Source organism: Myotis lucifugus, unplaced genomic scaffold (assembly GCF_000147115.1).
Source record: "Myotis lucifugus unplaced genomic scaffold, Myoluc2.0 scaffold_547, whole genome shotgun sequence".
Taxonomy (NCBI): Eukaryota; Metazoa; Chordata; class Mammalia; order Chiroptera; family Vespertilionidae; genus Myotis; species Myotis lucifugus.
The window spans coordinates 41879-62488 of record NW_005871595.1 but is presented as its reverse complement, the minus strand read 5'-3'; the positions used below and the strand labels follow the sequence as shown (position 1 = coordinate 62488).

Sequence of the window (20610 nt, the reverse complement as noted above, 5' to 3'; positions counted from 1 at the left end):
TTTCTTTTTTAAATCACTAAAACAACAAATGCTTGTTGCAAAAGGGTAAGAAAGTACAGGTGTTTATAGAGAAAAAAGGTAGAAATCTACCCGTAACATCTCTTCCCTGCTCCACCTCTCCAGACGGTTCCTCTTGTTGATTTGTGTGGATAAGGAGACGATGCTCCGACCAGGACTGATGTTTGTTTTCATGTAAATGGAGTCCTACTACTATACACACCGCTTTCTTCTACTGATGGTATCATGTTTGCATTTACATAAATGATGTGCTCATCGTTTTTTTAATAGGCACTATACTATACTATGGATTTACTATATTGTTTTATTTTCTTAAGGTGTCTGGTTATCATGTTAAGCAGTTTAAAAGGGCCTTATGACATGTTGTGCTATGTGGAAGGTGTCTCCTTTCAAATCTGTTTCCCCCTGGGGTGAGTATGTCTGGTAATTTATGATAGTGTTTTGACCATTTTATTTAGAGTTTGACTCCTATACCGTTTTCTTTTTTCAAAAAAGTGTACTTTATTGTCCATACTTAATGTTTGCCATGGTGCTGATGGATTAAAGAATTTTCATTCTGCCCTACTTTGATTAGTTGCTTAGTTACTTTATTTTTAATATATTTTTATTGATTTCAGAGAGGGAGGGAGAGATAGATAGAGATAGAGATAGAAACACAATGATGAGAGAGAACCATTGATTGGCTGCCTCCTGCACGCCCCACACTGGGGGTTGAGCCCAAACCCAGGCACATGCCCTGACTGGGAATCGAACCATGACCTCCTGTCCTAGTTCATAGGTTAATGCTCAACCACTGAGCCACGCTGGTCAGGCAGTTGCTTGGTTATTTTAAAGAGAAAACTTAAGGCATTTAAGTGCAGTTTCTTGAAAATGGTTGGTTTGAAATTGGCCGACACATTGGCCAACTGAACACTCAGTAGGTTTGTTGTTTTTAATAATTGGATTTATATTCGACAGTCTGCTTCCATGGATTCCAACGAGAGACAATTATTACCTTGTGTAGATTTTGGTTATTGTATGCTAATAAAATGTTGTTTGTATTTGTACCCCCTAGCTTTGGAATTCATGTATAATGTACTTTATGTTGAATTTGGTAGCCTCCCCTTCTTAAAAATTTAATTATTATTTTTTAATCCTCACCTGAGGATATTTTTTCATTGATTTTTAGAGAGAGTGGAAGAGAGGGAAAGACAGAGAAATATCGATGTGAGAGAAACACATCGAGTGGTTGTCTCATGCACGTGCCATAAGGAAGGACCCTGCAACCGAGGTACGTGCCCTTGACCAGAATTGAACCTGGGACCCTTCAGTCCCCAGACCGATGCTCTATCCACTGAGCCGAACTGGCTAGGGCCTTTTTTTTTTAAATCAAGCTAACAATTACTTTAGTCTTTTCCAACTGAGCATATACATTGGCCATTAGATGGAGGTTTAAAGTTGGTCTGAATTAGATAGATGCTTTTTATTTTAGAATGCTTTTTCTGTCAGATGCTAACATCTCACAAGTGAAAATATCCTTGGGAGGGTGTGTGGGTGTTGGTCTGAGTGATATTGCTGGCAGGCCGGAGGAGGTCGGAGCTTGCTGTGGGCTGGCCAGACAGAACCTGGAGCAACTCTGCTTTCCGACTAGAGCTGTTCTCGCACTCGCTTCTGCCAGGTGTAGTGAGGGTCTCTCTGGGAGGGTTGTATAGTAACCACCAATATTTGCTTTAGTGACTTGTATTTTGAGTCTTTTGTCTGATATTTAGCCTCTTGGTGAATATTTATTTATTTTTTGGTGAGTAATTATTCATGACATACTCTACTTTAGTTGACAGATTGATGCATGTCAGGTTTAAAATTTTTATGAATTTTGTGTTAATGTAAAGTAGAGCTAACATTTTTTATAAATTATGTAGATAGCTGCACAAACCCTTTAAAAATGATTTGAGAGAGAGAGAGAGAAAGAAAGAGAAAGAGAGAAATGTTGATTGGTTGCCTCCCATATGCACCCTACCTGGGGATTGAACCTGCAGCCTTTTCAATCTGTGAGACAATGTTCCAACCAACTGATCCACCCAGCCAGGGCTGCAAAAACCCTGCATATTGAAATCCATTTATTCTGACCTTGAGCACACACAAAGGCTTTCTAAAATTGCCTGGTTAAAAAATGTAACTCTTCCATTAACTTATCAACTCTAGACCAGAGTATCTATCTCAACTCTATAACATAAGCTGCATATTTTATGTACTACTTCTGTGGTGGAAATAACATTATGAAGACTCAAGTCAACTGGAACATTTACTAAGCATGCACTACTATATACCCAGCTGCTAGTTACTGGGATTCCTCCATTTAAAAGAATAAGTCTCTACTGTATTGTGTTCATCGTGGTCTTTGGATTTTCTAGGAGATGGGACTACAAAATCCCTTAGGTCCTAGCAACAGAACCAAACAAGTCTAAACCTTGTGAAGGAATGGGTAAATGGTTATACAGGCTCTAATACACTGTTAGCTCTTCTTTATGCTTTGTATTAGTAACCACCTGAAGTATCTTAAAAGTTGGAGAATTATAAAAATACACCTGCTTGCAAACACATTTAAAACATTTTTTATATGGAAAAAGTAGTAATGATGAAAGTAAGAATTCAGAGGCAATCTGTATATGTCACAGAAACACACACAGCTATCAGGGTTTGCAGCTAGCATATGCCCAGCTCACAGCCAGGTTCCAACTTGTGCCCCAACTTTATATCCTCTGACACCGAGCTTACCTTCTCCAATAATGAAGAAAAGTAGTCAAAGGAAGGTGAGCACCAGCTATCTCTTCGTGGTCTCCTTGTTTCTCCAATGCGTGCAAGCAGTGCTGTGATTGGGGAAACGCTGGTTTTATATTCAACTACCATTGGTTGTTTCAATGTTGACATTCTTCCTTAATAAACTGCTGTTGATCTGCTGTCATAATTGTGACAATAAAGTTTTGTTTTTACTTTTTAATGGACATGGTCAACTTAAGCTTAAAGAGTATGCCTGTTATAGTTAACCTTGGGGAAAACTTCAGGAGTTCATTTTCACCAATTTCTAACAAAATATTTAATTCTACCTCAACGAGATTTATCTGTTTACTGTAGATAATTTGCCTTCTGTGGAGAGGGGCAATGTTTATTTTATGCCTTTCTCAAGTCACACACTACTGTGCTGCTGCCTGCGCTACTTTTGTCTTGCTTCGGTGCAAACTGTCCAGGTGGTGAGGTAGTCCCAGTCCGCGGTGACCATAGTGTTAGGTTAGGTGGCTCAGGAGGTGGCGCAAGAAATAGAGAGTCCAGTGAATCAGAAAAGAAAGGAAAGGAAAATAGGACTTGAAGTCATGGTTTCTGGACAGACAGACAGACAGGGCTCCCATGAGCAATAATGACCATGTTTGTGGGAGCATAAGATGCCCAAGAGCTATCGTTCCTCACTGCTAACACTAGGGAATCCAGGTGGTTGTGGATTCACAAGAGGTTATGCAATTATGGTTCCTTTGAAGTGAGAAATTTCCGTGTAACTTGCGTGGATGATTTCTCTACTTAAAGAATTGTTTGGAAAAATGGGACCATTCTTCTCTAGCCTAAGTCGTACAACATTAAGACGTTAACGTAATGATTCTCTGATTCAGAAATTTGCATTATTCACAGTTAATTGTTAAAACCTGTGCTCATTTTACGGTACTACAGAGGCAGAAGGTATACTGGTACAAGGTTGGCGAATATTTCCAAAAAGAACTTAGGTCATACTTTGAAATTTCCCTGTTAGTGAATTTTCTTATTTTTTTGTCCTCGTTAAGAGAAAGTTTGAGGAAAGTAAGTGACATTGTTCTGTTTCAGTGAAATTTCAGGTTATAGATTAAGCCTAGGTTTATTAAAGTAATTTCTTTGAGGCCATCAATGCATATATTTTGATTTTGTAAAAGGCACGATTTAGAACAGGGGTTGGCAAACTGGCTAGTTGGCAAAATCCAGCCTACCAACATGTTTCCGTACAGCCTGTGAGCTCAGTTCCCAGTCATGTATCTTGATTGTGGTGGTGGTTACGTGAATCTATATGCATGGACTAAAATTGCATAGAACACACACATACACAGGTATGAATATGAATGCAGGTTAAAAACAACGGTGTAAACTGAATAAGATCTAGTCTGGCTAACAGTAATGTGCCAATGTCAATTTCCTGGTTTTAATATTTGAATATGGCTATATAAGATGTCACCATTGGAAGGGGGCTGGATGAGAGTACAGAGCTACTGTTTCTGTAACTTCCTGTCAATCTGTAATTATTTAAAAATAAAAAGCTTAAAAATGTATAAGCATATTGATCACTGGTAAATATCAGATTGCTGTAAAAGTTTCTAAACTTTAGTCTCAATTTACGTACTTCTGGATATGTAACAAAAGTTGGCCACCTGGCACTGGCCTGAAGACTACAGTTAAGTGTCAATAACTCCTTGTGCCCTCTGTGGCTACTCCATATTTTTTGCCATTTGCAGTCTCTCTACCTGTTATCTCTCTCTCTCTCTCTCTTTTTTTTTTTTAAATATATTTTACTGATTATTTTACAGAGAGGAAGGGAGAGAGATAGTTAGAAACATTGATCAGCTGCCTTCTGCACACTCCCTACTGGGGATGTGCCCGCAACCAAGGTACATGCCCTTGACCAGAATCGAACCTGGGACCCTTCAGTCTGAAGGCTGACCCTCTATCCACTGAGCCAAACCTGTTAGGGCTCTACCTTTCATCTCTTATCTCTACTCCTCATTTGTTCAAAATTATTTACTGTGCACCTTATGAAGACCTGGGGATTAAAAAAAAAAAAAAAGCAAGGCTCTTACTATTTATGCTTATTTTCTTTCTTTTTAAGAAAAAATATTTCTATTGATTTCAGAGGGGAAGGGAGAAGGAGAGATAGAAACATAAGTGATGAGAGAGAACCATTGATTAGCTGCCTCCTGCACCTTCTGGGGATGGAGCCCACAACCTGGGCATTTGCCCTGACCCGGAATTGGACCATACAAAATTGTCAACTTAATATTAGCCCGCTCTATTTGGCCAAACATTTAATTAACTCACCCTAATGCCTTGGCAGGGCCAGACCAAGTGATGGTGCTTAAAACCCTGGATCTGGATGAGATGAGGTAGGAGAGAAAAGAGTAGATGGAGAAGAAAGAGGAAGACAAGCAGAGAAAAGTTTTGGGACTGTAATGTGAAGACATCTGGTATTATAGGAAGACCAACAAATAAGACTCAGGAGGAATGGCCAGTGAGAATGGAGAGAGAAACAGAAAGCATAGAAGAAAGGCAATAAGCAGGAAATGAAAATACTTGGGAAGGCAAGAGGGAGAGGACACTGAGTTCAGTGGTGAGATCATCGTCTGAGAGTGGTCAGGGAGCCTGGCCAGTGTGGCTCAGTTGGTTGAGCATCGTCCCATGCACCAGGAGTCCACCGGTTCGATCCCAGGGGGCACATGCCTGGGCTGTGGGCTCAGTCCCCGGCAGGCGTGTGCAGGAGTCACCTGAGCAGTGTTTCTCACCTATGTTTCTCTCTCGCTTGCTATCTCTGAAATAAATAAAAAATTTAAAAAATGTTTTTATTGATTTTTAGAGAGGAAAGGAGAGGGATAGAGAGATAGAAACATCAGTGGTGAGAGAATCATTGATCAGCCGCCTCCTGCACGCTCCCTTCTGGGGATTGAGCCTGCAACCCGGGCATGTGCCCTCACTGGGAATCTAACAGTGCTCTCTTGGTTCCTGGGTTGACGATCAACCACTGAGCCAAGCAGGAGGGCAAAACATTTTTTTTTTTAAATAGTGATCAGGGAGATGGTAGTGACAGAAATTGGGGCTAGGCATCTAGGGGAGTAAGAAAGGAAATTGAGTGGCACAAGTCATAGTGTTAGTAAATGGTAGAAACAGGATTGCAACCTAGGTATCACGGAAGTTTGATGTTTTTGCCATGTTATATTACCATGCTAGTAAGCAAAGTAATTAATACTAAAGAAGATGTGCTATCATGCAGGAAATCAGGAAAGTGAGAGTAGGATGAACTGAAAAAAGGAAAATTTAAAAGAAAGCCCCTTATTAGCCTTTTCATTTATGGCAATTATTTACATTGTATTATAGTTACTTTGTATATCCTATACCATATTCAAGTAAAGTGTGAAATTCCTTGTGTGTGAACTTGACCTCTTGCCTTTACAGAACTAACACTATCTTGAGAGAAAGGTAGATCCTTTTTTTAAAGTATATATTTTTATCGATTTCAGAGAGGAAGGGAGAGGGAGAGAGAGAGAAACATCAATGATGAGAGAGAATCATTGGTTGGCTGCCTCCTGCATGCCCCCTATTGGGGATCGAGCCTGCAACCTGGGCATGTGCCCTTGACCAGAATCAGATCTGGGACCCTTCAACCTGCAGCCGACGCTCTATCCAGAGCCAAACTGGCCAGGGTGAGAAAGGTAGATCCTTAGTAACTGTTGAACAGACAGCCTTGTGGTCAATAAGAGTACTGTACTTACAGTTCACAGAGTTGCCTTTCTAAAACAGCCATTGGGTAATCGGTGATTGTATGCCACAGTAGCCTTAAGCCCAGCTAACTCATGGTAGTCAGCTGGACACCTATTGCCCAATCAAAACCTTGGGCTCCTGAAGGACTAACTGCTTAAAAGAGGTTTGCAAACGTGCACGTGCACGACCATAAACTAAGCAGGGAACTAGGTAGATGTGATTCTTTGTGATAAAAGCTTTTCTTCTGAAGACTTTCTTTTTGACGTGCTCTTCCATATCGTTGACTGTCTGAGGCGTTTAAATTTAAGTCTTGAATGTTTGGCACTGTAAGTGGCCAAGTGTATAAATGTCGAAACACGCATGACTTCAGTGCAGTTCCAGCTTCTCCTTCAGGTCAGATGTGTTCATTTGTGCTTGTTGAGACCAAAGGTTTAGAAACCTAAAAAAGAAACGAACACTAAAATGGAAGCAAACCTAAACAAATAAAGAAGCTGTAAAATCCTGTTTCTCGCCTCACAGTGAAGGTCATCACTTAGTCCTTGAGAAGGGAAGGGCTCCGTGTACTGGCTGTGCCTCTGCTGGGATGCGTTCTGTGTAACTGACCACATGGTCTTCGGTGGCACTAGTGCCTGCCTTTTGTTATCAACCAGTTCTCCTGTCTTCGCTCTGAGTTCTGCCTCTTCACAGTTCCCTTCTTCTGCAATTTCATATTGTCATGGGGTCTCGTTTTATGTAGTTTATTCTCATCGGTGAGTATGAATTTAGAAAGATCTGACTCCTTTCTTCCAGCGTGCTCAGAGTCTGTGAGGTGGGCGCTGCACTGCCCTTTTCTGTCCTTTTCTGTCCCGTTTCAGACACGACTGCTAACCCGGCCCTGACGCTGTTTGTTTGTTTGTAATTTGCCTTTTCTTTATTAACATGAAATGCCCTTAGGATGAAAAACTTGATATTTTCTCCAAATTTTCGATGTGCTTATACCCTTTTTATTGTAAACTTTTTATTTTATTATCAAGTTATGGGATATGTCTTGCCATCTCTGTCTAGCAGTTGTCTGATTTCTGACATGAACCTCCCCCCCAGCCAATTCCACACGTACAATGTCTCTTCAGCCCTTTGACCGTGTGATTCCTTTCTTCACAGTTTGTCAGGGTTTTCTCTTCATTTGCTTGTTGAGAGTAAAATGGCTGAGGTGGGGAAGGGTCCGTCGTCTCAGAGCTCCAGCACTTCCTGTGCAGGGTCCGTGCAGGCAGCATGGGTGCTCTCGAGTGCCCACTGAGGGGAGCAGAGACACAGATGGCACTGCAAGTGTTTGGGAAACTCCACAGTGTGCGGATTTAAATCAGATCTAGTGCATGGGTTGTGAGACACATGAGTTTATGAATCACTAAGAGGAAAAACTGCCACCTCCACGGGGATGCTGTTGCTGGTGCGATGCATCTGCAAGGTGTGACGTGAGGAAACGCACACCACGGCACGGATGAAATACAGCTGTTTCATCTCGGCTGTGAATTTTTTTTTTTTAACGTATGTGATGCCTTGAAGACTACAGGTATTTATATATATTCAGAGAGGGAGAGAGAGAGAGAGAAACATCAGTGATGAGAGAATCATTGATTGGCTGCCTCCTGCACACCCTCTCCTGGGGATGGAGGCTGCAACTCAGGCAAATGCCCTTGATCGGAATCGAACCCGGGACCCTTCAGTCCGCAGGCTGATGCTCTAACCACTGAGCAAAACCAGCCAGGGCACGGCTGTGAAATTTTGAGTCGTTTCTATGGAGTAGAAAAAAGTGTTTAGCCTAGGCACTGCTTCAGCTTTCATTACTAAGTTGTTGTTTTTTTTACCCTTTTTTACTTGGTTTTGTATGGCTACTTTAGACACTGGTGAATGAACTGAATTATGGTGGCGTTAGGCCTACATTTGGGAAAAGGTTTTTTTGTACATTTCTTTTAAGGGCCATTTAAAACAGATTATTATATATATGTATTCCAGTCTTGCAACATAGCCTACAGCAAGCATGTCAAACTCAAAGGCTAACATGGGCCAAATAAACAAGGTTTAAGTTTATGTGGGCCACAAAAAACCCCAAAAGCTTCAATTTTCCTAGAAATGTAGGTTTATTTCAATAGAGACATGCTGAATACAAAGGACTGAAATAAATGAGTCATCGTTAACATAAAATAATAGGACATTTTAATAAAAATGAATATTTTTTCTTGAACATTAACTTACCAGACACTGAATAACTGCACAAATGAATCAGCGTAACGCTAATAAACCTATTTTTCTTGTTCTCCGAAGGCGAAATATTTCCTGTTGTGCACACCAAACAAGTGAGGTCAAGACTAATGACATCGGCTATCCATTCCTTCATGGCCATCGGCTGCTAAAATATTCGCTGCTGGTATTAGTGGGGAGAAATGGTGCGCCTGTGTGTAAGGCAAATGAATGCAACACGATTGTAGTCATCAGTCATTAGCAAATGTTGTAGTTCATTATTAATAATTATGTATAACAGGATATTGTAAAAATTAAGTTAAAAAATACTGATTAAAATGTTTCTTACTGTTATATTGGCTGGGCTGCAAAAATATTTGTTGTGGGCCACAAGCGGCTTGGAGTCACCTGCTTAGCATATAAACCTGGCTGTCAGTCTTATGTCCTTTGTAGCTCTCCTTTCCCCGTCTGCCCTTGGGTACGTGTGCACACCAGACCTTTGGCTTTGGATTCCTGAGTCATTGTGGTTACCTTCGTTAGGACATAACTGGGAACTGGGAGCTCAGGAGAGGCGTGCTGTGATGTGCAGCAGAGGGGTAGACCTTGCCCTCAGCAAGAAACTATTGAATATACACCGAAGAGGCTTGAGAACCATGACCCATAAGACTTATCAAATACGTTTCTCCTCAGGAGAAGCCTGGCCTCTGGGCCTGGCCACTGCCTCCTCCTCCACCTGACTAAGGGCTTCTTCCTGCTTTACACTTACACCTGCTAATAGGAGTTGTTAGGGTCTATTTGCACATGAATAGTTTTATGTTTTAATCTCTGTACCTTTGCCCAGTCTTCCTACAAATAAATTTTTCAAAAATTTACATTTTTTTTAGGGAGGATTCTTTGTATTCCTGTCCTTTCACTAAACTTATTCTTTTTAGTCCTCACCCAAGGATTTGCTTTTCCTGATTGAGAGAGAGAGAGAGAGAGAGAGAGAGAGAGAAAGAAACATTGATGTGAGAGAAACACCAATTGGTGTCTGACCGGGAATTGAACCCACAACCTTTTGCACGGATGCTGCTCCAGGCGGCTGAGCCACCCGGCTGGGCCTGATCTTACTCTTTGCTTTGCACTGAGCATATTTCTATCCTTGTACCTACTTTTATAACAAAATTATATTTTGTATGTATAGCTATAAGCTTTTTAAGGGCAGGGGGCTCAGCTTTATTCACCTTTTTTGTTGTCAATCCTCACCGAGGATATTTTTCCATTGAAAATGGAAGGGAGGGGGGAGACAGAGAGAGAGAAACACTGACGTGAGACACACACGCATCAGTTGCTTGCCTCCTGCCTGTACCCTGACCAAGGCTGGGGATTGAGCCTGCCACCGAGGTAAGTGCCCGTGACTGCAATTGAACCGACGACCCTTCAGTCCATGGGCCAGTGCTCTATCTAGGGCAGCTTTTTTCACCTTTTATTTCTAGCACCTAGCATAGAAAACAAATATTTGCTATGTTAAAATGTACCCGAGGCCATGAAGGAATGGATAGTCCATATAGAATATACTGTAGGTTGTACGTATCCTAAGTTTTAATTAAAAAAACAACTTTCATTTCAATTGGTTTTAAGTATTTATGATTTCTTTTTATTCTTTTGCATGCTTTCTTGGCTGGATGACAACAGAGAAGAAGAAAATGAGGTAAGTATAATTTAACTAGTTATTCAGTAATTGTGGAATTGAAACCATTTAAAATTTTGCTATTTGGAATGTGAAATGAAGTAATGGTTTTTGTTTAATTTTGGTTAGAGAGGGCCGTTATATATATCAAGGAAATGGTTTTTAAATTTTAGCACTTCCAGAGCTTTAGGCAAGATAAAGGAAGCCGGCAGCTGTGGGGAGTTTCTTTTCTTTTTCAAAAAAATATGTTACTGACTTTTAGAGAAAGGGAGAGGAAGGAGGGTGAGAGAAACATCGATCAGTTATTTCTCTCACACCCTCTTCTGGGGATCAAGCCTGAAACCCAGGCATGTGCCCGACCAGGAATTGAACCAGTGTCCTCCGAGCACATGGGTTGACTCTCCACCACTGAGCCACACCCGCCAGGCTAGAGGCCGCTTCTCACCTTGTTTTCACGGACTGAGCTTCCAGGGAAGATTTATTTTGAAAAGTGGAATCTGTTTTTATAAGTATTTGAGTGCTGCTCTGTGGGAATGCATGTGAAGATACTTTTCCACTTGAATGGCCACTGTATAATTTCGAAAGCTGGTTTTAGATTTTTACTACGTTGGGGGGAAAGCTATTCTCTTAAACAGCCAGAGTTGATAAGAGAACATCTACTAGAAGAATGCTGCAGATGGCAATGGTCCATCTTTAATTCAGGCTTGGGTCTGTTGTCGATTTTTCTGAAGTTCTGGGCTACACCCTAGGTTATGCCTTTAACTTTCCTTTGGTGGTTTGGCTAATAATGGAGGGAGAAATCTTCTTTTAAAAAAAATATATTTTATTGATGTTTTACAGAGAGGAAGGGAGAGGAATAGAGAGTTAGAAACATCAATGAGGGAGAAACGTCTATCACGTTTCTGCTGGGGATGTGCCTGCCACCAAGGTACATGCCCTTGACCAGAATCGAACCTGGGACCCTTGAGTCTGCAGGCCGATGCTCTATCCACTGAGCCAAACTGGTCAGGGCGGGAGAAGTCTTCTTAAATTATATTTGTAGTTGTCCCTCATATAGTAGGATCAGACTGCACATCAGCGTGGCCTGATGGGTTGGGCCTAGGCAGAGAGAGTGATAGTGTGCCAAGGCAGGGAAGGCAGAAAGGCCTCAGACTTCATCTGTACAGTGAGTGAGATGGGAGGCTTCGGTTGTGGAACATAGGTGGGTACTTGGGGCTTTATTATTTTCCAAATTTTGGAGTATGTTTTTAATTTTTAAAAATACTAAAGTACTCCTCGTGCACTGCTGGTGGGAATGCAGACTGGTGCAGCCACTGTGGGGAACAGTATGGAGTTTTCTCAAAAAAACTAAAAGTGGAACTCCCATTTGACCCAGTAATCCCACTTCTAGCAATATATCCCAAGAAACTAGAAACACCAATCAGAAAGGATATATGCATCCCTATGTTCATAGCACAATTTACAATAGCTAAGATTTGGAAACAGCCTAAGTGCCCATCAGTAGATGAATGGATTAGAAAACTGTGGTACATCTGCACGATGGAATACTATGCTGCTGTGAAAAAGAAGGAATTCTTACCATTTGCAACAGCCTGGATGGACCTGGAGAGCATTATGCTAAGTGAAATAAGTCAGTCAGAGAAAGATAAATATCACATGATCTCACTCATTTGTGGAATATAATGAATAACATAAACTGATGAACAAAAACAGATCCAGAGACAGAGAAGCAGCGATCAGACCGTCAAACCTCAGAGGGAAGGTGGGGGAGGATGGGGGTAAGAGGGAGAGAGCAACCAAAGGACTTGTATCCATGCATATAAGCCTGACCAATGGACACAGACATGGGGGGTGGGGGGGGTGTGCAGCGGCAATGGGGGGGGGGGATAAGGACACATACGTAATACCTTAATCAATAAAGACAATAAAGAAAAAAAATACTAAAGTACTTATTGAAAGTTATACTGTTTGTCATTAAAAAACAAAAGACTTAATTTCCCTGATGTTTAAAACTGTGATGATAGCCATTTGAAAGTAACTTTGTTATAGTAGTAACTGCTTGTTTTGTTCATTTATAGGCAAAGATTGAAAATGTGCAGAAAACAGGTTTCATCAAAGGACCGGTGTTCAAAGGTGTTGCTTCTAGTCGGTTTTTGCCCAAAGGCACCAAGACGAAAGTTAATTTGGAGGAACAGGGACGACAGAAGGTGTCATTCAGCTTCAGCCTTACAAAGAAAACTTTGCCGAACAGGTTTCTGACTGCGCTTGGCAATGACAAGCAAAGTGATACTCCAACCTCCCCAGCTGTACCTCTTCAAGTAGACTTGACCCCTAAAATTAAAATGGATGTTGGCGAGACCTTATCTACTGCAGAAGACTCTTCCCCACCAAAATCAAGGGTAGAATTGGGAAAAATTCATTTTAAGAAACATCTGCTTCATGTCACATCCAGGCCACTGCTAGCTGCGACCACACCAGTGACATCACCTCCGCCCACAGTACCGTTACCAGCAGTCATAGCAGAATCAACAACTGTAGACTCACCACCTTCATCTCCACCTCCTCCACCTCCTCCACCTCCCCAAGCCACAGTACCCTCACCACCAGCACCAATAACAGAGCCAGTGGCCTTGCCACATGCACCAATAATGGTTCTGATGACAGCACCGGTAGATTTAGCAGTTAGAGCCTTGAAGGAACCACCAGTTACAATTGAACCGGAATCTTCGGAAGTGGACACTAAGCAGGACACTGTATCTCATAGTTCAGAAGAACACATAGCTCCGACTTTGAGTGAGCAAGCACATCTTCCCTCACAAAAAGAAGATTCCCATATTGGGAAGGAGGAGGAAAGTCCAGATAGTTCTAAGAGGAGTCTGAGCTCGAGAAAGACAGGTTCTAAGAAGAAACCCTCACAATCTGAAAGCACCTTTCTTGGTTCAGAATCTGATGAAGATTCTGTCCGGACTTCCTCAAGTCAGAGATCACATGATTTAAAATTTCCAGCAAGCATTGAAAAGGAAAGAGATTCAAAAAAGAGCTTAGCACCTTTAAAAAGTGAGGATTTAGGGAAATCTTCACGATCTAAAACAGAAAGAGATGATAAATATTTTAGTTACTCAAAACTTGAAAGAGACACTCGGTATATGTCCTCTCGATGTAGATCAGAGAGAGAGCGAAGGCGAAGCAGATCTCGTTCTAGATCTGACAGAGGCTCTAGAACTAGCTTATCTTACTCCCGGTCAGAACGATCCCATTATTATGACTCTGATCGTCGCTACCGTTCCCCTTATCGAGAAAGGGCACGTTATTCTCGGCCGCATACGGATAACAGGGCACGAGAGAGTTCTGATTCCGAAGATGAGTATAAAAAGACACACTCAAGGCGCACCTCATCCCATTCCTCTTACAGAGACCCAAGGGCGGCATCATCCTATTCTAAATCCGATCGGGACTGCAAAACTGAATCTCACTCAGAGATGGAGAAAAGAGGGAAGCATTCTTCAAAACCAGAAAGAGAATCCAGAAGGACTTCAGAAAATGAAGCAACGAAAAGGTGTTGTTCTCCCCTTAATGAACTGGGATTCCGACGGGGGTCATCATATTCCAAGCACGAAAACAGTGCTTCCCGTTATAAATCTGCTCCTTCAAAATCTATATCCAAATCTGATAAATCAAAAAATTCTTTCTGTTGTGCAGAATTAACTGAGGAAATCAAACACACTCATTCGTTTAGTTTACAGACTCATTGTTCAAAGGGTAGTGAAGTCAGAGTGATTAGTAAACTTCCTGAAAGAGAAAAGACGGGATCTCCTCCTCTATCAAATCGATTAAATGATTCACCAGCTTTTAAAAAGCTAGAAGAATCGCCTATTTTTAAATCTGAATTTATAGGACATGATAGCCATGATAGTATTAAGGAATTAGATTCTTTACCTAAAGTGAAGAATGATCAGTTAAGAAGTTACTGTCCCATGGAATTAAATATAAATGGATCTCCTGATGCAGAATCTGATTTGGTAACATTTTGCACTTCTAAAACTGACACTGTCTTGATGTCTTCTGATGACAGTGTGACTGGATCGGAGGTATCCTCTTTGGTCAAAGCATGTGTGCTTTCATCAAATGGATTTCAGAACATTGACAGTTGTAAAGAAAAAGACTTGGACGATACTTGCATGCAGTGTAGTAAGGCAGAAAGCCCATTTAGAGAAACAGAACCTCCGGTGTCACCACACCAAGATAAACTCATGTCTTCGCCTGTTATGACTGTAGATTACTGCAAAACAGTAGTTAAAGAACCAGTTGATATGAGAGTTTCTAGCTGTAAAACCAAAGATTCAGATGTGTATTGTGCTTCAAATGACAACAACCCTTCTTCGTGTCATTCTGCAGCTGAAGATACTGAGCCTCCAGTTAGGAAGATTTCTTCAAATAGCTTTATGAACGTGCATTTGAAATCAAAAACAGTTATATGTGATAATAGAAGTCTGACAGATCAGCACTCAAAATTTGCATGTAAGGAATATAAGAGTGTTGGTAGTGCTAGTTCGGCTTCTGTTAATCATTTTGATGATTTATATCAACCTATAGAGAGTTCAGGCATTGCTTCATCTCTTCAGAGTCTTCCACCAGGAATAACAGTGGACAGTTTAGCTCTCTTGCAGTGTGGAGAGAACACATCTCCAGTTTTGGGTGCTGTTCTGAAGAGTAAAAGCACAGAGTTTGCAAAGCATGGAGAAAAAGAAATGCTAGAAGTAGGCAGTGGCCTTCCTGCTTTAGGTAGGGGGGTTGCTTCCTGGGAAAACAGGCATAATAATGGGTTATCTGGGAAATGTCTGCATGAGGCTCAAGAAGAAGGGAATAGCATGTTGCCTGACAAAAGAGGAAGACCAGAAATCTCTTTAGATGAAGAAGGAAGAAGAGGACATGAACACACTTCTGATGATTCAGAAGTTGTATTTTCTTCTTGTGAGTTGAATTTAACCACGGAAGACAGCGAGTATATGACATACACCTTAAAGTGTGACAGTAGTGGTCATGCCTCAGAGGTCGTGTCTACTGTTCACGAAGAGTATTCTGGTTCCTCTGAAAGTTCAAGTGATGAAAGCGATTCGGAAGAGACAGATTCTGACGACAGCAGTATTCCCAGGAACCGTCTTCAGTCGGTGGTGGTTGTGCCAAAGAATTCGACTTTGCCCATGGAAGAAACCAGTCCGTGTTCTTCTCGGAGCAGTCACAGTTACAGACACTATTCTGACCACTGGGAAGATGAGAGATTGGAGCCAAGGAGGCATTCATATGAGGAAAAATTTGAGAGCATAGCAAGTAAAGCCTGTCCTCAAACGGAGAAGTTCTTCCTTCATAAAGGAACAGAGAAGAGTTCAGAAATGTGTTTCACTCAGATGAGCAGAAAACAGATAGACAACCACCTGACTGAAATTGCTCACCCTCAGAGTGACGGAGTTGATAGCACAAGTCATTCTGATGTGAAGTCGGACCCTGGAGGTCATCCAGGTTTTGAAGAAACACTGAGAGCCAAAATAGCTGCCAGGCAAGAGGAGCTGCCACTTTATTCTGATGATTTTGAAGATGTTCAAAGTAAGTGTTGGCAACAGACCCCTTTCCCTGATAGGCCAGATAGTAGACTGGGAAGAACAGAATTGAACTTCTCTTCCTCTTACGAGATCTCCCGAGTGGATGGCTTCCATTCATCGGAAGAGCTCAGGAACATGGGCTGGGACTTCTCTCCACAAGAAAAGCCGACGACCACGTACCAGCAGCCGGACAGCAGCTACGGAGGCCGTGCTGGACACAAGTATCAGCAGGGCACAGAGCCCTATGCTGGGACACGGAGTTCCTGGCAAGGCAATGGCTACTGGGATCCCAGGTCAGCAGGTAGACCTCCTGGAACTGGGGTTGTGTATGATCGAGTTCAAGGTCAGGTACCAGATTCCTTAACAGATGATCGTGAAGAGGAAGAGAATTGGGACCCTCGGGTAGGATCGCAGTTTTCAAGCCAGTCCGGTAAATTTTTTGTATCCCTTCAGCAGGACAAGGGGTCAGTGCAAGCACCTGAAATAAGCAGCAATTCCATTAAGGACTCATTAGTCATAAATGACAAGAAAGCTCTTTCAAAAAACTTAGAAAAAAATGATATGAAAGATAGAGGGCCTCCTAAAAAAAGGAGGCAGGAATTGGAGAGTGATTCTGAAAGTGATGGTGAGCTTCAGGACAGAAAGAAGGTGCGAGTGGAGGCACAGCTGTGCGAGACGGCAGCGCCCCCAGGCTCGGCGCTGGCCGGGCCTTCCTGTGTCATGGAGGATTTCAGAGACCCCCAGCGGTGGAAGGAATGCGCCAAGCAGGGGAAGATGCCTTGTTACTTTGATCTGATTGAAGAAAATGTTTATTTAACAGAAAGGTAAACATCATTAATAATCTGACAAATTTTAACATTTTTAAAACATTAGTTTTCAACAATTCAGAATATATGACCTTCATTGTAGGAAATGTAATTGCATGGTAAAATATAAATAGAAAAGTCTAAAACGTAGATTTTTAACGTGTATTTACTTATTTAGATCCCCCCCCACCCCGGAGGGGTGTCTCATTTTCTTTTTTGTCTCGTTACCTTATAGTTCTAGAAGTATAATTTAGGCCAGCAAATTTTTAAAAAATTCCTTTTACATGTGAAACTGGCAGAAAATGAAACTAAGTCGCACTAAAATAGTCTACTCTTAGAGAAGTAAAAAGTAGTTAGTTTCGATTTTTTTCCCTCTACTTTTCAAAAAAGTTCAGAATGAAGTATCTTTACTTTGTACAGCTGGAACTAGGATAGAATATGGGTTTGTCAGGCTTTTTAGTCTATTGTTAATAGGTTAAATTTGGCAATAGCAAAACAGATGTTTTAGAATAGATGTTAAAATGGTTTGCCACAAATCCCTAACATGAAACAAGGTATAATGAGAATAGGAGTAATGAAAACATATTCCTCTACTTACTCCAGAAGTTCTCATATGCTTGCTTTCACCCCTTGCACTAATCTCATTTTCCCAATATAAATATATGCTGAATCTGCCTTTTAAAAAAAAATCTGTAGTTTTCTAACTACCCACTTTCTCCTTATGGAAATTTCTCCTCTAGTTTAACCTTGCCATCCCATTAAGTATTCAAAATTTTTTTGATGAGGAATTTTTATTTCTTTAAATATATTTTTATTGATTTCAGAGAGGAAGAGAGAGAGAGAGAAACATCAATGATGAGAGAGAATCATTGATCGGCTGCCTCCGGCATGCCCCCTACTGGGGATCGAGCCCGCAGTCCAGGCATGTGCCCCTGACCAGAATTGAACTCAGGACCCTTCAGTTCACAGGGTAACACTCTATCCACTGAGCCAAACTGGCCAGGGCTTTATTTTATATCGTGGATGAGATAAAAGATCTCATTGTAAAGTTAGGTCTCATCAGAAATTTTTTTCTATTTAAAAGTAACTTCCCCTCTCCCCCCCCTTTGGTGTAAAGGATTTCCTACAGTTATATTCATTTACGTTTATTTGTAAATGAGGTTTAAATTCTTTTTTAAATAGTTCATTTTTCTTGTAAGTAGGATTTTGTACAAATGTGATGTTGCTGAAAGATTTGAGTTAAACTCTTAATTTAAAACTTTTTTTTTTTTTTAGCAACTCCCTTCCTTCCTCAGCCTGTGTCTCAGCTGTTATTTGTTCATCCTTGAGGACTGATTTTTAAACTCTTTAATGAGCAATGTCACTATTTGGTACTCATGGGTTTTCCTGTTTTTCTCCTGAGCCAAACGTTGAGTATTAACACGTGAAATTGCACAAAATCCCTGGCTTAGCTGACCTGGACTAGGGAATAGGGGCTGAGTACAAAGTGACAGACTTGAACTTACCCCTTGTCCCATCTGCCAGGGTTCATGTTGCCTCTCATCTTTTTTGCAAAATAATTAGTCATGTTCCCGTCTCACAAATCCTGGTGATTGGATGTCTTCTTCCTTTTGAATGATTGAGGTAACCGGAATCATTGAGTGTGAAGCTAATGAGAGTTAGCACATTGTTTGATTGTGTGTGCAGTGTCATTGCCAGGAGGTTTGTTTAACCGGTTTTTATAAAATTTTACCCAATAGAAAGAAGAATAAGTCCCATCGGGACATTAAGCGGATGCAGTGCGAGTGCGCACCTCTTTCTAAAGAGGAGAGAGCTCAAGGTGAAGTAGCCTGTGGGGAAGACTGCCTCAACCGCCTCCTCATGATCGAATGGTAAGGGCCTGAGAAGGCTTTGCTTCGTTCAGCTCTATGAAGTGTCTCGAAATACTAAGAATTATTAGCGAAGAGCAAACTTTCACCTTTTTCCTTCTATCTTTTGTTGAGTGTTTATAAGCAATAAAGCTCTTTCCCTTATATTTTGTACTAGATTATAATACACATTGTAAATGCTCTGTAAAGTAGCCCTAAAATGCTAATCATGTAATAATTAATTTTTATCCAGTCTCCTTTTATTTCTTATAATGTTTGTCTTGAGAGGTAAGTGTTGTTATTCATTAGCTTTTACTGTAAAATGAGATAAAACCTTATTATTTAAAAAAAATTCATAAAATAAAATGTATTTCTCTCCCAAACCGCAGTCTCTGTAGTCTTTCCAGGTAAGTTTTATGTCTATGTCAACATAAGTAAATATTTACTCTTTATGTACAGAAATTAAATCTTACTGTATCTACTTTTAAAATCTTTGTTCTCTTCCCCTTCGCCCCCGCCATACACACACTTAATAAAAATGCTTTGAAGACCTATTCAGAGCCATGCATAAAGGACCTACCTCAATCTTTCCCTTAGCTGCCTTACATATTCTATTCATAGTTAACCCCTAAGTATTGATCCCCTATTGGTAGGCATTTGCTTCTATATATTTTTTTATAAATAGCGAATATCTATACATTAAAAAATGTCTGATAAATTTTTTTTTAACATGAAAAGACTCTTAAAGGTGATTTATGGTATGGTTACCTTATTTTTAGTGTTAATGAATGTTTTTTTTCAAGGCTAAGTTTTTGGTTTTGCTCATGTTACGTTATAAAAATAAAACATAGATACTGTAAACAAAAAGGAGAGAAAGCATTTTTAGTATTCCTTGACCTAAACTAAAAGTAGGATGACATATACATGTACGAAGAAGAGACATAGAATGAACCCTGTTCCCCTGACTTGGCACTGTTGCCCTGGTCTCTGCAGTCTTCTGGCTTTTCTTGCAGCCTTGCTCCATAGGAATGAAGCACAGAATTTCTTCATGTTATTCCCATGCTCAAACCTTCGGTCGTCCTTGGGGTTGTGTTCAGATTGAGCCTAGTATTCAGAGCCCCTCATAGTAAAGCAGCACCTTCCTCTCCATCTTCCAGCAGCCCGCTGGTCTGAGCAGTTACCCTTAGCAGTGTTAGCTCTGCTTCCTCTAGTGTAGGGGTCCTCAAACTGCGGCCCGCGGGCCACATGCGGCCCGCCAAAAACATTTATCCGGCCCGCCGCTGCCTGTCCTGCTTAGCAGCCGACTCGTCCCGGGCCCGCAGTGTGCATGTGTGGAATGTCTGAGGGACAGTGAACTGGCCCCCCGTTTAAAAAGTTTGAGGACCTCTGCTCTAGTGGGCCTTCTTCCTGTTTCTGCACACAGACGGCACTGCTGCGGTCTCTTGTTTTCCTTACTGTCCGTGTCGTGGGGTCGTTAGAGGCTCTGCTTCAATCCTGCTCCCTCTGAAAGCTTTCCTTCACCACCTCACTCGAATGTGAATCTTCCTCCTTTGAACATCTATGGACATATTTACTATTAGTTTGACAAAATATAATGTATTGGAAGTGATTGGTAATTCCTATTTTAGCCTTACTCAGCATTTAAACCTTTGTTTCTGCCAGTTTGGGACTACTGAGAATTCAGTGAATGTTTGATTTTATTATTTTTATCTAATATACATGGGGAGTAGGCTTGCCACTTTATATTGTGTTTACTCTGAACACGGATGTTTAATGGTGGCTTTAGTTTCTCTTAAATGTAGATCAGTTAGCTACATTCAGAAGATCAAATTAATGATGATTGGAGTGGAATATAAGAGAAGGTGCCGGATAGAACATAAATGAGCCCTGCAGAGTTGTCAGGAGGACGCCTGGACATGTGTCCTAGACACCCAGAG

At 41.1% G+C, this 20610-nt stretch overlaps 1 protein-coding gene across 1 annotated transcript in view; it reads left to right on the top strand.

The window, feature by feature from the left end:
• Window positions 1-335: 335 nt before the first annotated feature.
• Window positions 336-20610, top strand: part of SETD2 (SET domain containing 2) — a 62091-nt gene continuing 41816 nt past the window's right edge. Inside the window, exons 1-4 of the mRNA XM_006104138.3 lie at window positions 336-428; window positions 10429-10444; window positions 12502-16844; window positions 18566-18697. Of these exons, the coding sequence (XP_006104200.1) occupies window positions 349-428; window positions 10429-10444; window positions 12502-16844; window positions 18566-18697 (4571 nt within the window). The 5' untranslated portion in view covers window positions 336-348. The remainder of the gene's footprint in view (window positions 429-10428; window positions 10445-12501; window positions 16845-18565; window positions 18698-20610) is intronic.